Genomic DNA, 20,650 nt, shown 5'->3' with positions numbered 1-20,650 from the left:
TTACCAAAAAAAAAAAAAAAAAGAAACTGAGGTTATTTGATTTATTCTGTCACCAAGCTGTTGATAGCAGATTTAGGATTACAAATAGATTATCCTGACTTTAAATCAAATGTTTTTCAAGTTTTTGTAGGAAATCATTTCATGAGAATATAGTTGTCAAAGATTGGGATTGTTCTAGAAAGACAAAATTCATAGTGATTTTTTCCCCTGTTGATAGTATTCATTATTTGATTAGAACTATTTTGGCGTAATTCTGCAAAATATATGACGGTATATCCAAATATTTGATGGTAGATATAAAAATAATATACAGATAAATAGATGTGGACAGAATAAGCAGTCATTTCATAGTATTGGCTTATCTATTCTAGATAGTGAAATAGAAGAAGAATCCGAGGAAGATGAAGATTATATTCCATCAGAAGATTGGAAAAAGGTAGTTTGCACCATATTTTCCCAAAACTTAGATAAATATTTAAAATCCAAGTATAGTTAATTTTTTTTCTAATTATAGATATTAATAAAGTTGATATGTAAGCCCTTTTGTAATATGTTTGGTAAACATCCGGACTTCCCCTTAGTTCATCAAAGTGAGAGAAATAGTTATTTCATAAAATAAAATAATGGTATGGAAAGACTCTGACTTTATTGAGCAACCCAAGAGTATAAATTCAAATTTCTGATCTGGTCCTGAACTAGTGCTAAATTAAGCTTTTCCCTATAATGAGTATCACAGTATAATTTTTAATATTTGTGAAGCAGTTGTGGAGGCTTTAATAGCTGTTAGGTAAATTTTGCTTTGTAATGTACTTTGCTAATTTTTCTATCCCTTATTACTGTATAAATGGAGAAATTCTCAGAATGATTGAATTTAATGTTGGTATTTACAACTGACAGATACATTCTGTGTAGAAATAGATTTGGGTTTCTCTATAACTCTACATAATTAAGTTAATTTCTGAAATGAATTGAAAGATAATATGTTGTCATGTTTTAAAATTATAAAATTGGTATAGCACTGTACAATTAAACATACAGTTAAATTTGATTTTTTTTAAATAAATTCAAAGTTATAGGAACAGTTGCAAAAACAATACAAACCCCATACACAGAACTCTAGCATACCCTGACCCCCCTCCCCTGATACCCCACTCCACCAACTTTAACATGCTGTCACACTACTGTTTCTTTCCCTCCCTCCCTCCCTATCTATCATCCATCATCTGTTGCTCTGTCTTCTGAACATATGAGAGCTAGCTGCACACATCCTTGAACAAACGTTATAATTCACATATACAGTTCCCATGAACAAGAACATTCTTTTATGCAATCCCATTAAACGCAGCTAAGTACAAGAGATTCAACATCGATACAAAGCTTACATTCTGTATTTCCTTTTTTTTTTTTTTCTTATGTCTCACTAGAAATTTCCCCCATTTCTCTTAACCCATACTCTATTTTTCATCTCTATGGTCATATCCTCTGATAATTTCTTTGTGTTTAACATACAGTTAAATTGAAGAATTAATTTTAATTTGTTGCAAAGGAGTTTAGTTTGGTTTAGGATGCCTGGGACAAACTTATAAAAGTGCTGACCCTCTTACTGATTAAATGAGGTACCATTTCATTCAGAGATACTATTAGGAAGAATGAATCCTTGGCATTCAGTTGTCATCTATTTAGACTGTCTTTTTTTTTTTTTTTTTTTTTCCAATTGTGGAAACATACATACAGCCTAAATCTACCCATTCCACCCCCTCCCTAGCATTCCATTAGTGGGATTAATCACATTTAGAATGTTGTAATGCTATCACCTTCCCAACCTCCATCACTAGAAATTTCCCTTCACCTCAAACAGCAACCCTACACTCATTTCTTAACTCCCCATTGCCCCTTCCCCCATTTCTCTTAACCCATACTCTGCTTTTCATCTCTATGGTCATATTCTCTGATAATTTCTTTGTGTTTAACATACAGTTAAATTGAAGAGTTAATTTTAAGTTGTTGCGAAGGAGTTGACCTCTTAGGAAAATCTACCCAATGTCTTGTAGAATTGGTGAAAGCAAATCATTGTTGTAGAAGAAATGTCATTCTTGTTGATAGGTCACCTGATCTTCCTGTTTAAAGAAAATTTCATTAGGTTTTTGTTCTTCTTTTTCCTAATTCTAATTTTAAATTTAGTATGTAAACAGTCATTGGTTTGGAAGCAGAATAGCCCAAAACATCAAATTGAGTGTACTTTCTGCATTTGTAAGCATCTTTTACTTAAGTCATGATTGTTTAATTATTAAATCAGTTAATACTTTTGAGGCCTCCTGTTTGGTTTTTTTCCCTTTCTTTTTTTAGTTTGGTTTAGGATGCCTGGGACAAACTTATAAAAGTGCTGACCCTCTTACTGATTAAATGAGGTGCCATTTCATTCAGAGATACTATTAGGAAGAATGAATTAGTCTAAAACGAAATTGAATTTTTGTAGAAACCAGAGTAGAGGAAACAACTTTGAAATCTACCTGAGTTCAAGTTGTAGCTCCAGAACTTACTAAATCTGTGGTCCTAAGGAAATTACTTATTTTGAGGTTCCCCCTCACATATAATATGGGAATAATGTCTTGATGAGGATTTAATGAAAATTACATATAAGATACCTGGTACTTACGGTACATTATATGTGCTTTCTTTCCCTCCGTACCTTACAGAATGAATTAATAGATGAAAAGAATTGTTCTGAACCTAATAGGAAAAAGGGAATATTTTTACGTTAGTCTAGAAATTCTCAACTTTGGCTTCATTTTAGAATCATTTCAAGACTTGTAAACACTTATTATCAGGGCCTTCTTCCAGAGATTCTGATTTAATTGGTCTGGAGTGGATCCAGGCATCAATATGCTGAAAAGTAACCTAGCCAGAGTTGATGTCTTGACTATCTGGTAGGCCTTTCTTGGTAGGTCAGTAAAGTAGAAAGATAATTGTAATAAAGACATGAGAAGTGGCAATACTTTTTTATTTATTCTTTTTATACTGAAAAAATTACACTAGAAGATACAAGAATTCCCACGTAACATTAGAGAAGATTTGTTGTATGATATATAGTTTATAGAAAACTGATCATGAGAAAGACTCGTTTTCTTATACAGGTGCAGCAATAACTTCATTACATAGAGCGTGTCTTGAAGGTTACACTATATAATATGAGACCCTACCATCAGTGGGGAGATAGGGTAACAAATTAATAACAGGAGAGAGGAACTTTCCATGTCCTAGTGGTTTTCTCGACATAAGTCCTAAACCATGATTTTATACCTTTCCTGCCCAAGTCTTCATTTTGAAAATGCCAGTAAATTTATTCTTTAACATTTAGCCACCATACAAAAGAGGGCACGTTTAGTCTTGGTTCCCATGTGTTGTGACGTCTCATCAGTGGCTATTTCCAGTTGCCTTTCTGAACAGCCAGTAACTTCCCCTTTTCAGTAATTTGACTGTGTAGGTTTGATTGCCAGATTTCCTAAAACAAGATGTACTTGTTTTTTTAGTGGAGGTTTTATTTTCATTTTGTATTGTTTTAATGAAAGTCAGAACTAACCTTCTTACCCATTTGATTTGCACTTTTATCCATCTAGCCCTTACTGAACTTTATATTCAAACTCTTTACATTGTTTCCCTAACCTAAAAGCTCTGGTTTTCAGACTTTAGTGTGCATCACAATCACCTGGAGGGCATGTTAGACTACAGATTACTGGATCCTATCCCCAGGGTTTCTGATTCAGTAGCTCTTGGTGGGGGCTGAGCATTTGCATTTTTAACAATATCCCAAGTGACACTGAAGCTGCTGGTATAGGGACCATGTTTTAAGAACCACTGTCTTAGAGTGTGGACACTTCAAAAATATCTGAATTTGACTTTTCTGTTTTTCAGAGATTTTGCAGTTATCTTAATTGAATTATAAAAATTCATTTTTTTCTCCAAGTTTTTAAGTCAAATTTATATCTATTTCTATATTGTATTTCACCCCATTATTGTTACTAATATTTTTATCCAATCATATCCAAGCACTATCTATTATTAACTCATTCATCCTCACAATACTCCTCTGAGGTAGTTAACTGGTTGTACCTGTATTTTATGACATAGAAACCAGGAAAAGTTTACCCAAGAAGATGGTAAAGCTAGAAAATGGATAAAAAATCTGTGTTACTAGATCTTACTAATATTTTATATTATTTTTAAAATAGGAGATTATGGTGGGCTCCATGTTCCAAGCAGAGATTCCAATTGGCATTTGTAGATACAGAGAAAATGAAAAAGGTGGGTTATTAGTAAAGTTACATAACTGAGCTTGTGCTTTTGAAGTGATGAAATGTTATTTTATATGTGAAGTAGGATAAGAACTTAGTAAAGTTACCCCATTGGTTTATAAAAGAAAACCCTACATTATTTCTGTAAGAAAAACGTGTTTTACTGTTTTTTCAGTTTTGTCTGTAGAAGTTTAGCAAATAGAAAGAAAAAGTCAATGCTTTTTGTTTTCTCAGTGACTTAGGAACATCTTTACCTTGTATTTATTTTTTCATATTTTAAATACTCTGAATCTATCCTTTTTAAACTTTTACAAGTTAGTTTTAAAAACTATTTTATGTCAGGTGGAAGCTATGGAGAAGTTAAAAAAGAGAACTTCTGTAAACAACTAATATAAAAACTTACTTGCTTCTGAAACTTTTTTTGTTTATTGAATACATTGGTATTAGTGTTTAAAAAATAATTTGGAAAAACAACTTGTCAACTTAAGTTTTACATGAATTTTTTTTTTTTTTCATTTTATCTGAAAGCTCTAAGGTAAGTCATAAATATCTCCAATAACATAAAATATTTGAGGATTTTTTAAAAACAGCCTGTTTCAGTATATTCACTTCAGGTGATTTCAAGAAAGAAAGTTGTGCTGTATGTTTTTTTATTTGTTTGATTTTTTTTGTTTTTTTAAAGCAGCTTTATTGAGATAATATTCACACACAGTTTATCCAAAGTGTATAATTCATGGCTCTCAGTTGTGTATTCACCACCACAATCAATTTTACAGCATTTTCATTACTCCAAAAAGAAAAACTCCATACCTCTTATACCTCCTTTAATTATTGACACTTAGCATCAGTGTGGTACCTTTGTTATGACCGATGAAAGAATATTAAAATATTACTGTTAACTATAGCCCATAATTTGCATTAGTTATATTTTTCTCATATACCGTCCTATTGTTAACACCTTGTAATAGTCATGTGCATTTGTTACAATTTGTGAAAGAACATTATGTTTGTAGTGTTACCCACAGTCATCATTCACAATAGGGTTCACTGTGTTATAAGTCCCATGTTTCATCCTCTAGCTTTCCTTCTAGTGACATATGCAACCCTAAACTTCCCTGTTCAACGACAGTCACACCCACAATTCAGCACTGTTAATTACACTTACAATAATGTGCTACTGTCATCTCTGTCCATCTCCAAACAATCAACCTAAATAGAAATTCTGCACAGATTAAGGATCAGCTCCTGATTTTCTACCACCATTCTATCTTCTGGTAACCTATATTCTGAATTCTAACTCCATGAGTTTGCCCATTATAATGAGATAATATTAGTGGGATCACAATACCTGTCCTGTGTTTGGGTTACTCCACTCAGCATAATGTCCTCAAGGTTTATGCATGTTGTCGCATGCATCAGGATCATTCCTTCGTACACAGCTGAATAATATTCCATCATATTTATATACCACATTTTTTTTATCCATCAGTTGATGGACACTTGGGTTACTTCCATTGCGTCTGTGTTTTTAATGAGTTCATGTGCAATGTCACATCACTCCAAGCTAGAAATCTCTGTTCATTTCCTTTGTTTTCTCCTCCACATTTCAGCTTCACATATGCAGAGCCTTTTAGAGTTGTAGAAGTCTCTTGTTATTTGTTTGTTTTCTTTTTAGCATTCCCTCCAAAAACATACTTATATTCCAAGTACACACCTGCTTTCAGGTCCAAGCAGCAAAGGAACATACAGGCCAATTAATTTTCGTGACAGCAAAAATGTTTTAATACACTAGTAACAGCTTGCACTCACTTTATAGTTAGCTCTAGTAACATATAGGAACATTAAAGCTATCACTGTGGAGTGGCCTTACATATATCGAAATTTTGTGCATATGTTCTGTGAACACATTCTGATTGTGTGCAAGAATAAATGATCCATTGGCTTCATATTTGTTTTTGTAATTCAGGATTTGAAGTGTTACACTTTTCTGTGATGTGACTTAATGGTTAGCATGTGTTCACCATCAAGTTCATTATTGAAAGTTAGGCTTTTTTATTTTTTTTAATTAAATTTCACTTAAATTGTGGGTATGAAAGATATTAGTGTCTATCTTTGAAAATTGTGTGTGTAGGACTTGGGTAGGAAAACATCTCAATTTTATAGCAAATCAGTGTTACATCTAAAGATAGTTTTGATAATCTTTTATTTTAATGTTTATATTGTCATATCACAGTGAACATTTAAATGATCACAATCTAAAATTTATTAATGTTTTAATTTTGGTTTAGCATTTCCAAATTTAACATGATTTTAGAAATTATACATAATTTTTTTCAGGAAAAGATGTGATTTATGAAACTTTCTCATTTTGAGAACTTGAGCATTTTAGATTGTTTAATGAGTATCAGACTTGACTTTAGCAAAGTGATATTGCTTGGGAGGAGTTGCTGTGGTACAGGGCCTTTCATCAGCTTTGTAGTTGGAATTTGTAGTTGTAATCAGAATTCAAACTTTTATCTGGATACCCAGAAATAATCTCCACTTAGGGTACCATCTGCACCCAAACAAACTTATGTGAAACTGTTATGCAAACTACACTATTAGAAATAAAACTAAAAAGGTTAGTGCTAGTTAGTATGTTCTTTCCCAATAAAAAAAGATTTCACCGGATGTTTTTGTCAGTTGTTTGGTGACTCAGAAAGGAGAATATTTCGTTTGGGTAATTTAATTTTTAATAATAAAATTACCGCAAAACTAAGATATCCTGATATCTTCACTATCAATGATATTGCTGCAACTCTGCAGGATTTCATTTTTGCCGGTTCTCTGGCTGTAAGAACAAGTGCAAAACATAAGCCTTATAGCTCCCAGTGGCCATCTGAGCCTGTCTAGCCTTATAGCTCCCAGTGGCCATCTGAGCCTATCTGGCAATAAAAGATGGAGAGGGGAGGAACACTGATACGAATTTAGTTACATTTGAAGGCAAACGAGCCCAGAACTTTCAGGCAAGTCTAGATAATTTATTTTTTGCTTAAGCTAACTGAATTGGGTTAGCTTAACCCAATTGAACCATGAAAACCTCAACTGATACTTTCTAAAAATCTGAGTAATAAAACGGGAGTTTACTGGCTCACAGTTTTGAGGCTAGAAGTCCAAAACTGAGGTGTCAGCAAGGCATTGCTTTCTTCCTGAAGAACATGGCATGGTATTCTGGAGCTGGCTGCAGGTGATCCGTGGACCGTGGCTTTTCTGTCACATGGCAGCGCACATGGCAGCATCGTCTTCTTTCCTTTCCAGGTTCCATTGATTTCCAGCCTCTGGCTGTTCCCCAGCACTTCTTTATTTGTGTCCAATTTCCTTTGCTTATAGGTACTTTTGACATATTGGATTAAGGCCTACCCCATTCAGTTTGGGCCTACTTTAGCTAATAACATTTTCAAAGGTCCTATTTACAAATGGGTTCACACCACAGGACCAGGGGCTGGGACCGGAATAAGCCTTTTGTGGAGGACATGATTCAGTCTCCAACAATTGCCAACTTGTAAAATCCTGGACTAGATTGAGAATTACATGGACTACTTATAAATAGTAAATGATGGCTAGGAATTATGAAGCAGTGAATTAAGAAAGGACCATGCAAATATTGTTCTTTCTGATGAACATTTTGAAAAATTATTTGTTACTTACTGAAAAATGAACAAATACAGTACCCTTAATAATAGTATTGTCAAATAAGCAGTTCATTTAACCTATACACAGGAAAAGTTAAAGTAGACAACTTAAAATTTATTTCATTAGTCACAATGTGACTTTTAGGAATTTGGCAATTTCTGTCATAAACTCATTATCACACCCTTATGCTGTTTCAGCATTTTCATCCTTAGGATATAGTGATTAAATTTTGACTTTGGCATTAAAAATAGAATAGCACTATTATTTTTTGAGAAAAACTACCAATTAATAAATAGACGTTTATTTATTAGGCATTAATTTCCCAGTTTACAGAAGTTTGTTTATAGTTTTGATGTGGTTGTGGTCTCAGTTTTCTATATCCGCTTTTTTTGTGTGGTCAGAATGCATACTAGCCCTTTCCCGCTTCCCTCATGCACCCACACACACATTCACCGGACTTTGAAATTATTTTGACAACGCATTTTGTTTATTTGACAAGCTTAATTTGATGATTTTTATTTTGCTAACTACTCTGAATGATAAAATGGCCTTCAAATAGCTGAGATGAAATGTGTCAGTGCTTTGCTGCTCAAAGTAGCACCATCAGATTCACCTATGAGTTTGTGAGAAATGCAGAATCTGGGGTCCCATCGCAGACCTGCTGAGTCATAATCTACATTTTTCATAAGACCACCCTCGTGATGCATGTGCGTGAAACACCGTTCTGTTCCAGATGACATGCTAACATGCTAGGTGAACCGCCTTCTGAACTCAACTCTTACTCATTTATCATTGCATGTAAATAATAGCTTTCTGATTGAAGGTGAATATACTCGTGGTTTAAAGTTCTAATATTCAAGGTTGGTAATTCATTTAGATGAAATGTATAGAGTAATTTTTCTTTTGCTATTATAGGGTGTTTACATTATAAGAAGTTATTTTTCCTTTGTTTTCTAGTTTTTATCATAATGGAATTCTTCTGAATTTGTGATTGTCATGGTATTTTAGTTGTTCCACGACATACATTTAATTAAAAACAACTGTAGTTCATATTTTATTTAGAGTATAAACTTAAATAGAATATAATTTAGTCTGTTTCTGGAAATAGTAAAAGCAGTATGGTTTATTCTTTTTAGAAATGCTAATTGTCATTGAGTGGTCATTATTGAGTATGTTGTAATTGCACAAAATGAAGTATTAACAACATTCCAGGGTTAATGAAATAATTGGGACCAGCCTACCTGGCTAGTTAGCCACAATTCCAGGGGTCTAGCTTGTCATTTGGTGCCTGCTGTCTACTGATTGACTACTTAGCTTTAGTAAGGATTTTTCCATATCTTGTGGCCTCTGGGGACTTCTGGGACAATGTCACTGATTCCAGAAATATTTCCTGGGTAGTTTGGGTTTGTTTCTTAGGCCCAATATGGAATATTTAATTGGGAGAACATTCCGTACTTGGAAATCCACTCTCCACTGCCTGTTTTCTGAGTCAGGGTTCCCTTGTATCGCCTTGTCCACTCCCCACTCCCTACCCCAAGAATATAAGAATATAAGCCCTTGGAGAACAGAGGCTGAGCAGAGAGCAGAAATCAATAACAGTATATCCAAATTCATTTTATCTTGGGGGTTTTATTGTATTTACAATTTAGAGTTGTACCAGCAGGTTAGTAAAGAAATGAGGAATGAGATTTACTAAGAAAAATTTCCTTTGAGCTGCACTTTTAAACAGCATCTAGTTTGGAAAACAGAAAAAGATAGATTGTTCCCTGGGACCTGAAGATTTTAAAGTGTGTATGGTGGTAGGGAAAAATGGAATTTATGTGAAATCACTAAGCATAGTGCCTGGTACATAAGAGATGCTTTACTACCTGTTAATTCTTTTTTATAATACAAGGAATGCTCACAGTTGTACTTTGTTTCTTAAATTCAGTGTCTAACTCAAGCTGGCTCCTTTCCATTGGCATTCAAATGCTTGTGTTTCCTATCCTTAAGAACAAACAAAAAACAACAAAAAAACTTCCTTCGACTCTACTTCCTCTTTAGCTGTAGCATTCTGTCTCTTCTCAGCCCCACAGCAAAATTTTCAAAAGGTTTTCTGCTTACTATTCCTTCACCTTACATTTACTCTCCACTTGTTGAGAATCTACAGTAGTTCTCACAACTCCTTGTTGCTAAATCCAGCATACCTTTTTCCTTTTCTTCCTCCTTGCTCAGCAGCATTCAACCAGTCAATTACTCCTTGAAATACTCTTTCCTTACCTGCTGTGACCCCACACTCTTGGTATTTTTTCTGTCTTGTGGTTGCTCTCAGTTTTGTCTGTGCTTTCATCTTATCACTTAGATTCTACAATGCTCTGTTTTAGGTCCTTCTCCTGCCTTTCACCTTTTTAAGTGGGATTTAGGCTTTAATCTTAGTATAATGGAAATTCCAACGAATCTTAAATGCTTTTTAAAAAAAGTAATGGCTGTTGTTTTTATAAAAATGATTCATTCTCATTATAATGCATTTTCTACCATTATAGAAAAATACAGAGAAGAAAGTAAAATGTTAGCCCAGATCCCACCACCTAGAAATAAGTAGTTAATTTGATGAACATTCTTCTAGACAACTCTTTTCAAAAATAATAACATCCTTTGAACCATAGTATACACCAGAACTGTTTTTAAAGTGCTATAATTCCTTAAAAAACTATATGGTGGGGTTATTGTTAACCCATTTTACAGGTGAGATAGTGTGAAAAGTAACTTGTCCAACATCATACAGGTAGTAAGTTGTTGAGGTGACATTCAGAAACCAAGAGAGCTTGGAATTGGGTAAACTCAAGCTAAGTCAGACTGCATCTGAAGGGGGCATCAAGTGGCACGTCCCTCTCTGTTTAGATTGCTTAATTCACTTAGGGTATAAATATTGCCCAAGAAAGAATTCAGTCAAGTAGAAGACCACATTTTACTTCTTATTTCTCAGCATTTGGCTCTAGATATGACTTCTTTGTTCAATCATATGTTTTAACACAAACTATATAAATTTTTGGTAATTTTTCAACATTATATTTTACAATTTAGTATATGAAAATGATGATCAGCTCTTGTGGGACCCTGAGTATTTACCAGAAGATAAAGTGATTGCATTTCTTAAGGATGCATCTAGAAGAACAGGTGATGAGAAGGGTGTAGAAGCAATTCCTGAAGGATCTCACATAAAAGACAATGAACAGGTACATGAATAAAAAATAACTTAGAATTTTCCCAAAGTAAACACAAATGTAGATGCTGTCATTTTCAGTCAGTGTTATTCTTTTTTCCCAGAATTCTTATGGCACCATCTGCAGCATAAGAAGTCCAGTATTACCACACTCACTTCATTGTTATGATTTAATCTCAAACAAAAAATGTTACTGTTTAATTTTGACTGTATACTTTTTATTAGGCTTTTTGAAATTCCACTGGCTATCCCTGAAAATCTGTGGACACTGTTAAGTTGGGAATACCCTTCTAAAATAGTGTTGTTGTACACATGGAAGACGAGTGCCTACCATGAACCTGATAGCACTGTTAATATTTTTACCTTTACTATAAATGTTTTTTTCCTAATGTTTAAAATTATCTTAGACTAGAAACCCAGAATGCAACAGAGAAGGGATTATGATTTATAAAAATAGTCTTTTTTTTTTTTTAATGATCAAATACTTGGGATACTATAGCCATCAAGTTAGAGTGTTTACTTACCTACCCTGTTTTCTACATATTGAGAGCAGTGGTCAGGACTGAATTGAATTTGTTTTTCCTTGGTGTGCACTGTGTGTTGCAATCACTCAAGTTACTTGTCCTCTGAAAAGGAGGACACTGGATTCTGAAAAAGTCTTTACTCTTACAATTGTAGAATTGGAATTCTTTATACTCCATGTCATGTATTGAAGCCTTTTATTTTTCTAGGCTTTGTATGAGTTGGTTAAATGCAATTTTGATACAGAAGAGGCATTGAGAAGATTAAGATTTAATGTAAAAGCAGCTAGAGGTAAGCATAAATTTTAAATGAGTGGTTTTGTTTGTTTTCATGGTATAGCAGAAATTTAGAACTTAGGCTCTTCAGCATATCTAGGTATATCCTAAGCTTAATAATGCTAAATCTTTTCTGAATTTGCTAAATATTTGTTATACACAAGTATTGCATTACACAAGGCTTTATGGGGAATGGAATTAAGACTGTCTTCCTTCTCATATATTAGTGGGAAAATAAGGCCATTTCAGTAGAAATACATAATGCCTTACAGTTTCAAGGCAGTTTAATAAATATTATCTTATTTGATCATGGCAATAAGCCTTATGGACATTACCTTCACTTTAAGTTGATGAGACAGGTTTGGAGAGATAAAGCAATTTGAAGTCAGCATAATTCATAAAAAAAGGCAGTCCAAAATCCAGGTGGTTCTTTTTTATTCTAATCCTGGCTCACCACCCTGCCTCACTAGTTTTTAAATAAGAGATATTTATGTATTCAGTGATCAAGATTTGAATGCTTCCTGAGTTCTGAGGATATAACTATTAACAAAGTCCTGCCCTCATGGTATTTAGAGTTTAGGTACAGAAGTTGAAAAAATAGTTCTTCCAAGACCAATTAGAGGTGTTAATTGTATCCTATTGCAGTGAGACCTATCTCTAGTTAGGGATTGGAGTGGGGATGTTTGGGAAAGCTTCCTGAAGGAGATGTATTTCTGCTGGGACTTAAAGGAATTAGCTAGGTAAAGGGATAAGGTAGGAAGCAGGAAATAATTCTGGGCAAAGGGAACAGCATATACAAAGTCTGGAGTAAGAAAGAACATAGTGAGTTTAAGGATTGCAAGGTGGCTAGTATAGTTGGATCATAAAGAATAAGGGAAAAGTAGCCCACATTGAGTCTTGACAGATATGGACCAGATCATTCAAAATTTTATTAAAACAGAAATTTTGTCACTTGATCATTTCCAGCTATTAGTACTAGGGCTTAGGAGTAAAATTCTTCCCTCATTTTTACCAGAACGTTATATTTTTATTTGCAATTTTTCTGTTATATGCAAGATTTGGGGTAATATTGCTAAACCGTTTCCCCTCCCTCCCCCCAATTTGTCAGAGGAATTATCTGTTTGGACAGAGGAAGAGTGTAGAAATTTTGAACAAGGACTGAAGGCCTATGGGAAGGATTTTCATTTGATTCAGGCTAATAAAGTAAGTAAAGATATATGCTCTCATTTTTACAGAAAAAATTTTAACAATCATAATGTGTCTTAATTTGCTATATTTTCTAGTGTTCAGGGTTCTATAATGAATATTTTAATATTTTGGGAATATTTTTAGGTGTTTAGGGAATTATGATAAGCTTACCTAAACTTCTTAACATAAATTTTCCAAGTGACTGTTTTAACTGCATGATATTGGAATCATTTAAGAATTGGACTCCTTTACAAGTATGTTAATAACTTAAGGAGGTAAGAGGTATGCAGTGTACCTTATAGCTATTGTCCAAAATCATGACAAAATTTTTTTAAAGAAATCTTTAAAATAATTTTGAAACTTCAAAGCACTTCAGATAACAGTATTTACAATTAAAATATTTAGTACATTTGCTTAAATACTAATGGTCTAAGACTAGACATTATTTAAGATTTAATTTTCCAGAAGAGTCTCTCTCAATTAGGTTGGCTTTAAAATACACTATTATAGTTGTTATAATTTGACAGTTTTGTTTAACATGAGCATTTATCATTCCATATTTATAAAAACAATCGTATAGTGTATATCCAAAATCTTCATTGTCATTTGCAGATTTTTGGATTTAATTTTAACTACTAAAATCAGATATTTAGTAGTAATTCATAATGATATAGAATAGAAAAATATGTTGCTTCTATGGGAGACTGGGACAGGCAGAATTAAAATTTCAGAACTCAAATGTAGCAAATTAAGTAATTATTAGGTTTATGTATATCACATATTATTAGTGAATACAAATAGCAAGGAGCTTAGCTTTACATATTTCCTTGAAAGATAGCATCTAAGTTTTGTGTGGTGGCTTGTCTAGGACCATGTTGAAAGTACGTTTGATGCTTTATAAATAGTCTGCCACCAGATTCTCCTTCTGAACACCACTGTATGTGATGGATGGTGACCAGTTATTTTGTTTCAACACATATCTAACAGTATGTTTTATATTCAATAAATTAAAAATTGCTCAAATCCTGTCAGTTTATTTTTGTTAATTTTGTTGTGCATTAACTAGTAACTCATGATTATCTTGTATTTTTGGTGTTTGACATAAGATATAACTAATAAAAGAAACTTTGGGTCTTAGGATTTGATATCTTAGAAGACAGTCAACAATTTATACTCCTTGATGTTGTATTTAAATCATCTGCTAATCACAGATGTATTCAGTACACTAGGAAAGAATTCATTATGCTAACAACTGGCCACATATGTTTCTGATTGTAAAAAAAAAAAATTGTTTCATGGTTGAAAGAGATAACATTTTGGATAAGAGTTTTCTAGTTACCCCTGCTTGAATTTGAATACTTTTGACCTAGACCATGCTGGATTAACCTATGGAGCCAACCCCTGAACATAGAGGGGATGAGATAAGCTGATATAATTGGCAGTAGCAACCCCCAGCAACAGGAATTTTTGTTTGTTTTAGCAATAGTATCTTATTAGGTGGCTTGAAACTACTAGTCAAAAAAAGCCTTAACATACAGGAGCTTTGAATTCTTTGTAAATATTTGGGATGGTGATATTTTAATGTTACAGGATCAAGTCACCTGATGTATACGTAATACACTAGTTGCTCTGCTGAGGAACAAAGGGAGAAAGAGAAGGTTGAGCCAGTGAAGACATCAAGATTTTGTTCTTACATCTGGAAGAGGATTTTGGATCTCAGTCATAAATTCTGTTTTATTGAGAATTTTTCATAATACTTTTAACTTTGCATGCCAACAACTATCTTTTCATTTACTGCTTTCAGTAAAGTACAATTGACTTGGCTTATGATTTCTTTAGAAATAAAATTCTATAGGAGGCAAAAGATGGAATTATCAGAGTCGGAGAAGATGATTATTTTTAAAGCTCCAGTTGCTATCATTCTCAGAGCACCGTGGGTCTAAATTGTAAAGTACAGGCAGAGAGGAAGAAAGAAAAATATGTCAGAGAAGGAATAAGGATATCATCAACAATTGTCCTTAGGTGCAGTCAGTGCCACTGGATGCCTATTTGAAGATCAGAAATGTTTGAGTTAAAGCTGTATCATCTTACATCGCACTCAAGCAGATATCTTTTCTTTTTCCTTTTAAACTTCCAGTATGTTAATTATATACATTAACCATACCAGCTCTCCAAGTTAAGGACAAAAAAGGAGATTTTGTCACCATTATTTGCCAATCCCATAGGTGTTGAACCATTTGTGAGGGAGCATTCAGTTGCACAAATAGATATGACACAGTAAGCCACAAGGATAATGTAGTTTACAAAGCATTACCATTATTATTGTAGCTTTTAATTCACCGTGGAGTATTTTCTGCCTTTCTAGAAAGTAAATTAAATTAACTGAGTCTAGATTCTTATTGGGACTAGTAAGAATCTTTTGAATGAGAATTTAAAGGTTGGACTCCCTGGGTACTCTGTGAGTGAAGTATTTGCACACTGTTCATAACATTATTAACCTAAGTGCCACTTCAGACATCTTTAATAGAGGAGTATTTATATTTGATAGACTAGGATGATGATAACTTTTTAAAAAACAGAATGCTGAAAATCTGAGGACCTGTTGACAGTGTATTATTTCTCTTAATAGGAGCTTGGAGACTAGATTTCAGTATAGCTGCTGCACTGTTGTATTTTATACATTGTATTATAGATCATTTAAGGACTAGCTAAATTTTTTTTATTAAGATTTATTCACGCACCATACAGTCATCCAGAATAATACAGTCGGTCACATTACCATCATATATTTGTTCATTCATCACCCGATCTATTTTTTTTAACATTTCTCTTGTACCAGAAAAAGTGACAATAAAAAAAAAATAGTGAAAAAGGAACACCCAAATTGTCACCCCCCACCCTATTTTTCCTATAGTTTTTTGCCCCCATTTTTCTACTCATCCATCCATACACTGGATAAAGGGAGTGTGATCCACAAAGTTTTCAAAATCACACTGTCATCCCTTGTAAACTTACATTGTCATACAATCATCTTCAAGAATCAAGGCCACTGGGTTGGAGTTTGATAGTTTCAGGTATTTACTTCTAGCTATTCCAATACATTAAAACCTAGAAAGTGTTATCTATATAGTGTGTAAGAATGTCCATCAGAATGACCTCTTGACTCCATTTGAATTCTCTCAGCCACTGAAGCTTTATTTCATTTCATTTTGCTCCCCCTTTTGGTCAAGAAGATGTTCTCAATCCCAGGATGCCGGGTCCAGATTCATCCAGGACTAGCTAAATTTGTTTTCAAACCTCAAGTGTTTTTCAAGTAATTCCTTTAAGGAGGAGAATGATTCTTAAAAACAACTATTTGTTTCTTATAGGTCCGAACAAGGTCAGTTGGTGAATGTGTAGCATTCTATTACATGTGGAAAAAATCTGAACGTTACGATTTCTTTGCTCAGCAAACACGATTTGGAAAAAAGAAATATAATCTTCATCCTGGTGTAACGTGAGTTTATTTGTTCTTCTGCAGCCTTATATTTTTTCCTAAGCTTTCATAGGTTTTATTCTTGAGAGAATTATGATTTTTAGAATCTTGCTTTTTTTAATAGAGTAAGTTTACATTAATTTAAAGTTACCATCTATTGACATATCTTTATTTTATAAGGCTTGTAGACTCTCATACATAGTCTTATATAAATATTGTAAACCACAGTTCATATTATTTGAGACAACAAAGATTAGTAAAGCAAGAGTTGGAGTATATGTTTTAGGTACCCCTGAGAGAAACTGGATCAGAAAGCATGTTTTTACTACATTCTATCCCATTCAGCATAATCACATACCATTTTAATCTTATGACACTTTGAAAGCAGTGAGAAGAGGGAAAGAAGAGAGAATGTCTTTTCTAAACTATAGAGCCATGTACCCAATACTGACTCTTCAAAGAAGAAGGGAAATTAACATTTATTCTTTTCCAGTCTACTTTTGATGCTAGGAGCCATAATAAGATTTAGATATAGAAATGATATAGAAGAGAAAGGCATAAAGAGATAATAAATCAGGTCAAATCATCTTCCTTTGGTTATAAGATTTTTGTAAAGAACATGTACACAGTAATTTCCCTCTTCCTAGGTTTCCTAAAACTTTTCTGCTAATAGAAGTAATATTTAATAATTAATAGTGTAACTTTAGTTTATTCCCAGTGTATAGGTATGAGCTCTTATATTCACTGTTTATGCAAAACGCCTTTTATATCTAATCAAGTTCCCAGGCCCCCAAGTTCTCTTTACCCTGAGCTTTGGAATGAAACTATTTGACTAGTAATTTGTTGCTATAGGTATATGAAATAGGAAACCCTTCGTCTCACATGAATTGCTTCTAAAACTGAACTGTTAAGGTAGAATTAACTTTACTATACTCTTATTGATTATTCCGTAGTGTTTACAAAAAATAATGTAAAGCTGTGACTTGATTTGGTCAATGTACAGAAATAAAGATATCTTTTTCTTAAAGATAAGTACATTTGAAAGATGTGCTTGTATGCCTATTTGATTGTGCTTTACAGACTCCATGCTGGACTGTTTTCTGGTCACATTCATTGACAGTTGTGTCTGCTGATTAGTTCCCTGGAGGATCAAACACTCTAAAGCCCAAAGCAAAATAATCCAAAAGGGAATAATTGGGTGGTATGACTGCCCATGGAGATCATGGGACCATGGACTGTGTGCCTCATCCCTGATTATTCAAAGCTTGTGATGGCTAGAGTGGAATTTTATAGAGTGCGGTATTCCAATTTTTTTAACTAATTGCTTAGTATTATTAAATATTTATAGTTAATTTTTTTCTGGATTGTTCATTGGTAGTGCTTAGGCATAAAGATGTAGAACTTTAGGTATAGCTAACCATTCTGCAGACTATAACTTAAAATAATCATGGTATTCAAGATTTTATGTAGGGAAAAGCAATAGTAACATCTTTCATTTTTTTCACCCATTTCAGAAATAATGTTCACACATGAACTACAGTCAATATGTCATTATCAGCAGTAAGAACATTGCCATGCTGGGTCAGACCCATGGTTCATCCAGTTTTCTCTTTCAGAAAACATCACCAGGGGAAGTGTTTTGGGCTGGCTTAGTTGGTCCTCTGTGATGTCAAGCTCAACAGGTTAGGTAGGGATGTGCTACCAAGCATCGTAGTTTTCTTATAATCTTTCCATAGCTTCTCAAGACTTTTTGAAGATACTTGTATCTATAAAGTTGATTCCTGTTAAGGTTAAGTATTCTGTAGGTGGAGTAGGCACTGTTAAAAGTAATCCCATTATCTTTTCTTTTCTCAGGTTTTAAGAGTTAACAGTGACTTCCCTGGTAAAATGATATGCAATGAACAAATGTGGTTTTTCCCCAAGGCAAGAATACCATATAGTTTTGTAAGCTTCAGTTATGTCCCCCTGGGTCTGTTACAAAATTTAACAGAAAGAACCATACATTTTATCCAGACTCTGTTCCTTTTAGCTGTGTTATGTCTTCTATAAGAAGCTGTGACCAGAATGTACATTATTTCCAAATGAGAAATTGTGGCTCTTTATAAGCCTGGAGAAATTTTTTTGATTTGCTTCGAGGACCTTCTCTGTGTTAAGAGACTGCACAAAACATTACATTAATGTCTTCAGAAAAAAATATGAGAGGATTTTCTCATATTCCTTTTTAGATCAGAATCAATAGTTAAGAGTGCATTATCTTGAATTTTTTTTTTTTTTGTTAACCTTCCCACCACCAAAATGAAGCACATTTGCCATTTTTCTGCCTACAAACAGCTTTTGAAAGATCCTACTGCAGATTCTCCCTATTCATTGGAAGAATTGAAAGCCATATGCAAATTGGAGACTTCACTGTAAAATATTTAGCCTTCCAAATAGTTAAAGACAAAAAGAAAAGGGAAAAAATTAATTTGGCACAACTCCAGTTACCTGAATGTTGCTCCAGCCTTCTGAATGGTTTCCCTGATACTTCTTTCTCCTATTCTGGCTGCCATTAATCTCCTTTAAAAAAATCATCCTTTCCTGGTACCATTGCTATGTTCAGAAACTTAAAATAATTTTGATATCTAAATAACTAGCTTCTTTTGCTTCCATTATCCAGTCCCACCATACCAAATTTACTTCCAGCAATTCCTCATCCTACATCTTCTGTTCCCATTAGCCTTAACTTTAAAAGTCCCTTTGGCATTTATCATGCTCATTTCTGTTTCTGTGCTTAATATGCACTACTGAATTTGTTAGGTAATTTTTCTGTAGTTACAATGAATGACATACAGATGAAGAGATCATAAAGACTAATTTAATTCTCTCCATTTACAGATGAGTAGGTAAGGCATAGAATATTAATTGATAAGGCCTAGAATGTTAATTGACTAACTGGTCATATAGTTTCTTTGATGTGTGTACCTCAGACTCATTGGAAGCTTCTTGAGATCAGGTGCCATGTCACTATATTTATTATATCCCCATAACCCAGGTCACAGTGATAACTAGAGTTGTTTGAGACTATAACTACAGTTAATACTCTGGTATAAACTGTTACTACAGACTTTTCAGAAAGTTATAAGGGCTTCCACTCTTAAACATTCTTATTTACCCTGCTCACAAAATTCCAAAGATTTGTATTAATATATCTATTTTACTAATTCTGAAAGAATTTTAAAATAAATAATATATTCAAGTTTTAATTGCGCTTCTACTCCAAGCTGTGTACAATTTACGCGCTGGTAGTACAGTGGTAAACAAAATATTAAAATCCTTGCCCTCAGGGAATTACATTCTTGTGCAGGGGTTGCCAAACGTCTTCTGTAAAGAACTAGAGAATAAATATCTTGGGTTTTGCAGGCTGAAAAGTGTGTTGCATCTCAAAAGCAGTTAATAGACAATACCTCAATGAATGGGTGTGATTGTATTCCAATAAAACTTCACTTACATGGTCAGCCCACAGGCCATTGTCTGATGACCCTTATTCTGTTGACTCAGCAGTACTTTAAAGTTTATAAAACACTTTCATAAACGTAATACAACAACACTTTGAGGTAGACAGGACAGGTACGATAATCTGCATTTTTAGGTAAAGACACTGCACCTCAGACGGACAAGTATTAAGCCCAGATCTTCTAACCCCAGCCCATTGTCACTTACCACAGCTGTCTTTTCATACCATAGTTCAGGAATGGCTTAGGGAAAAAATGAGCTGGTCTATAGTGAGATACTGACAGGATAAAGCTAGCAGATAAGCACAAGTCTTAGTGAGCTTATTATACCTGACTGATAGACAGGTAATAAGATATCCAAGAAGACTTAGGGAGGTGAGTCATCCTTTTACATTAGGCCCCAGTTAGTTATTCAAATACTGCCATAGCCATCAGGTAGTTTTCAGGGACTTTATAATTCCAGTTCAGAAATTCTTTCATACTCCTGATGACATTTCTCTATCTCTTCACTTTAGAGATCCTCCAATTATATA

At 33.7% G+C, this 20,650-nt stretch overlaps 1 protein-coding gene across 6 annotated transcripts in view; it reads left to right on the top strand.

The window, feature by feature from the left end:
- Positions 1-20,650, top strand: part of MIER1 (MIER1 transcriptional regulator) — a 70,579-nt gene that overhangs the window by 44,306 nt on the left and 5,623 nt on the right. For all 6 annotated transcript variants that reach the window (XM_037826960.1, XM_037826965.1, XM_037826961.1 and 3 more), the window contains 6 exons: positions 372-436; positions 4,230-4,302; positions 11,028-11,179; positions 11,898-11,979; positions 13,072-13,166; positions 16,520-16,647. In XM_037826960.1, coding sequence (XP_037682888.1) covers positions 372-436; positions 4,230-4,302; positions 11,028-11,179; positions 11,898-11,979; positions 13,072-13,166; positions 16,520-16,647 — 595 coding nt within the window. The remainder of the gene's footprint in view (positions 1-371; positions 437-4,229; positions 4,303-11,027; positions 11,180-11,897; positions 11,980-13,071; positions 13,167-16,519; positions 16,648-20,650) is intronic.

The sequence above is a fragment of the Choloepus didactylus genome, chromosome 2 (genome assembly GCF_015220235.1).
Source record: "Choloepus didactylus isolate mChoDid1 chromosome 2, mChoDid1.pri, whole genome shotgun sequence".
Lineage (NCBI taxonomy): Eukaryota > Metazoa > Chordata > Mammalia > Pilosa > Megalonychidae > Choloepus > Choloepus didactylus.
This window is presented reverse-complemented; position numbering and strand designations above follow the sequence as displayed.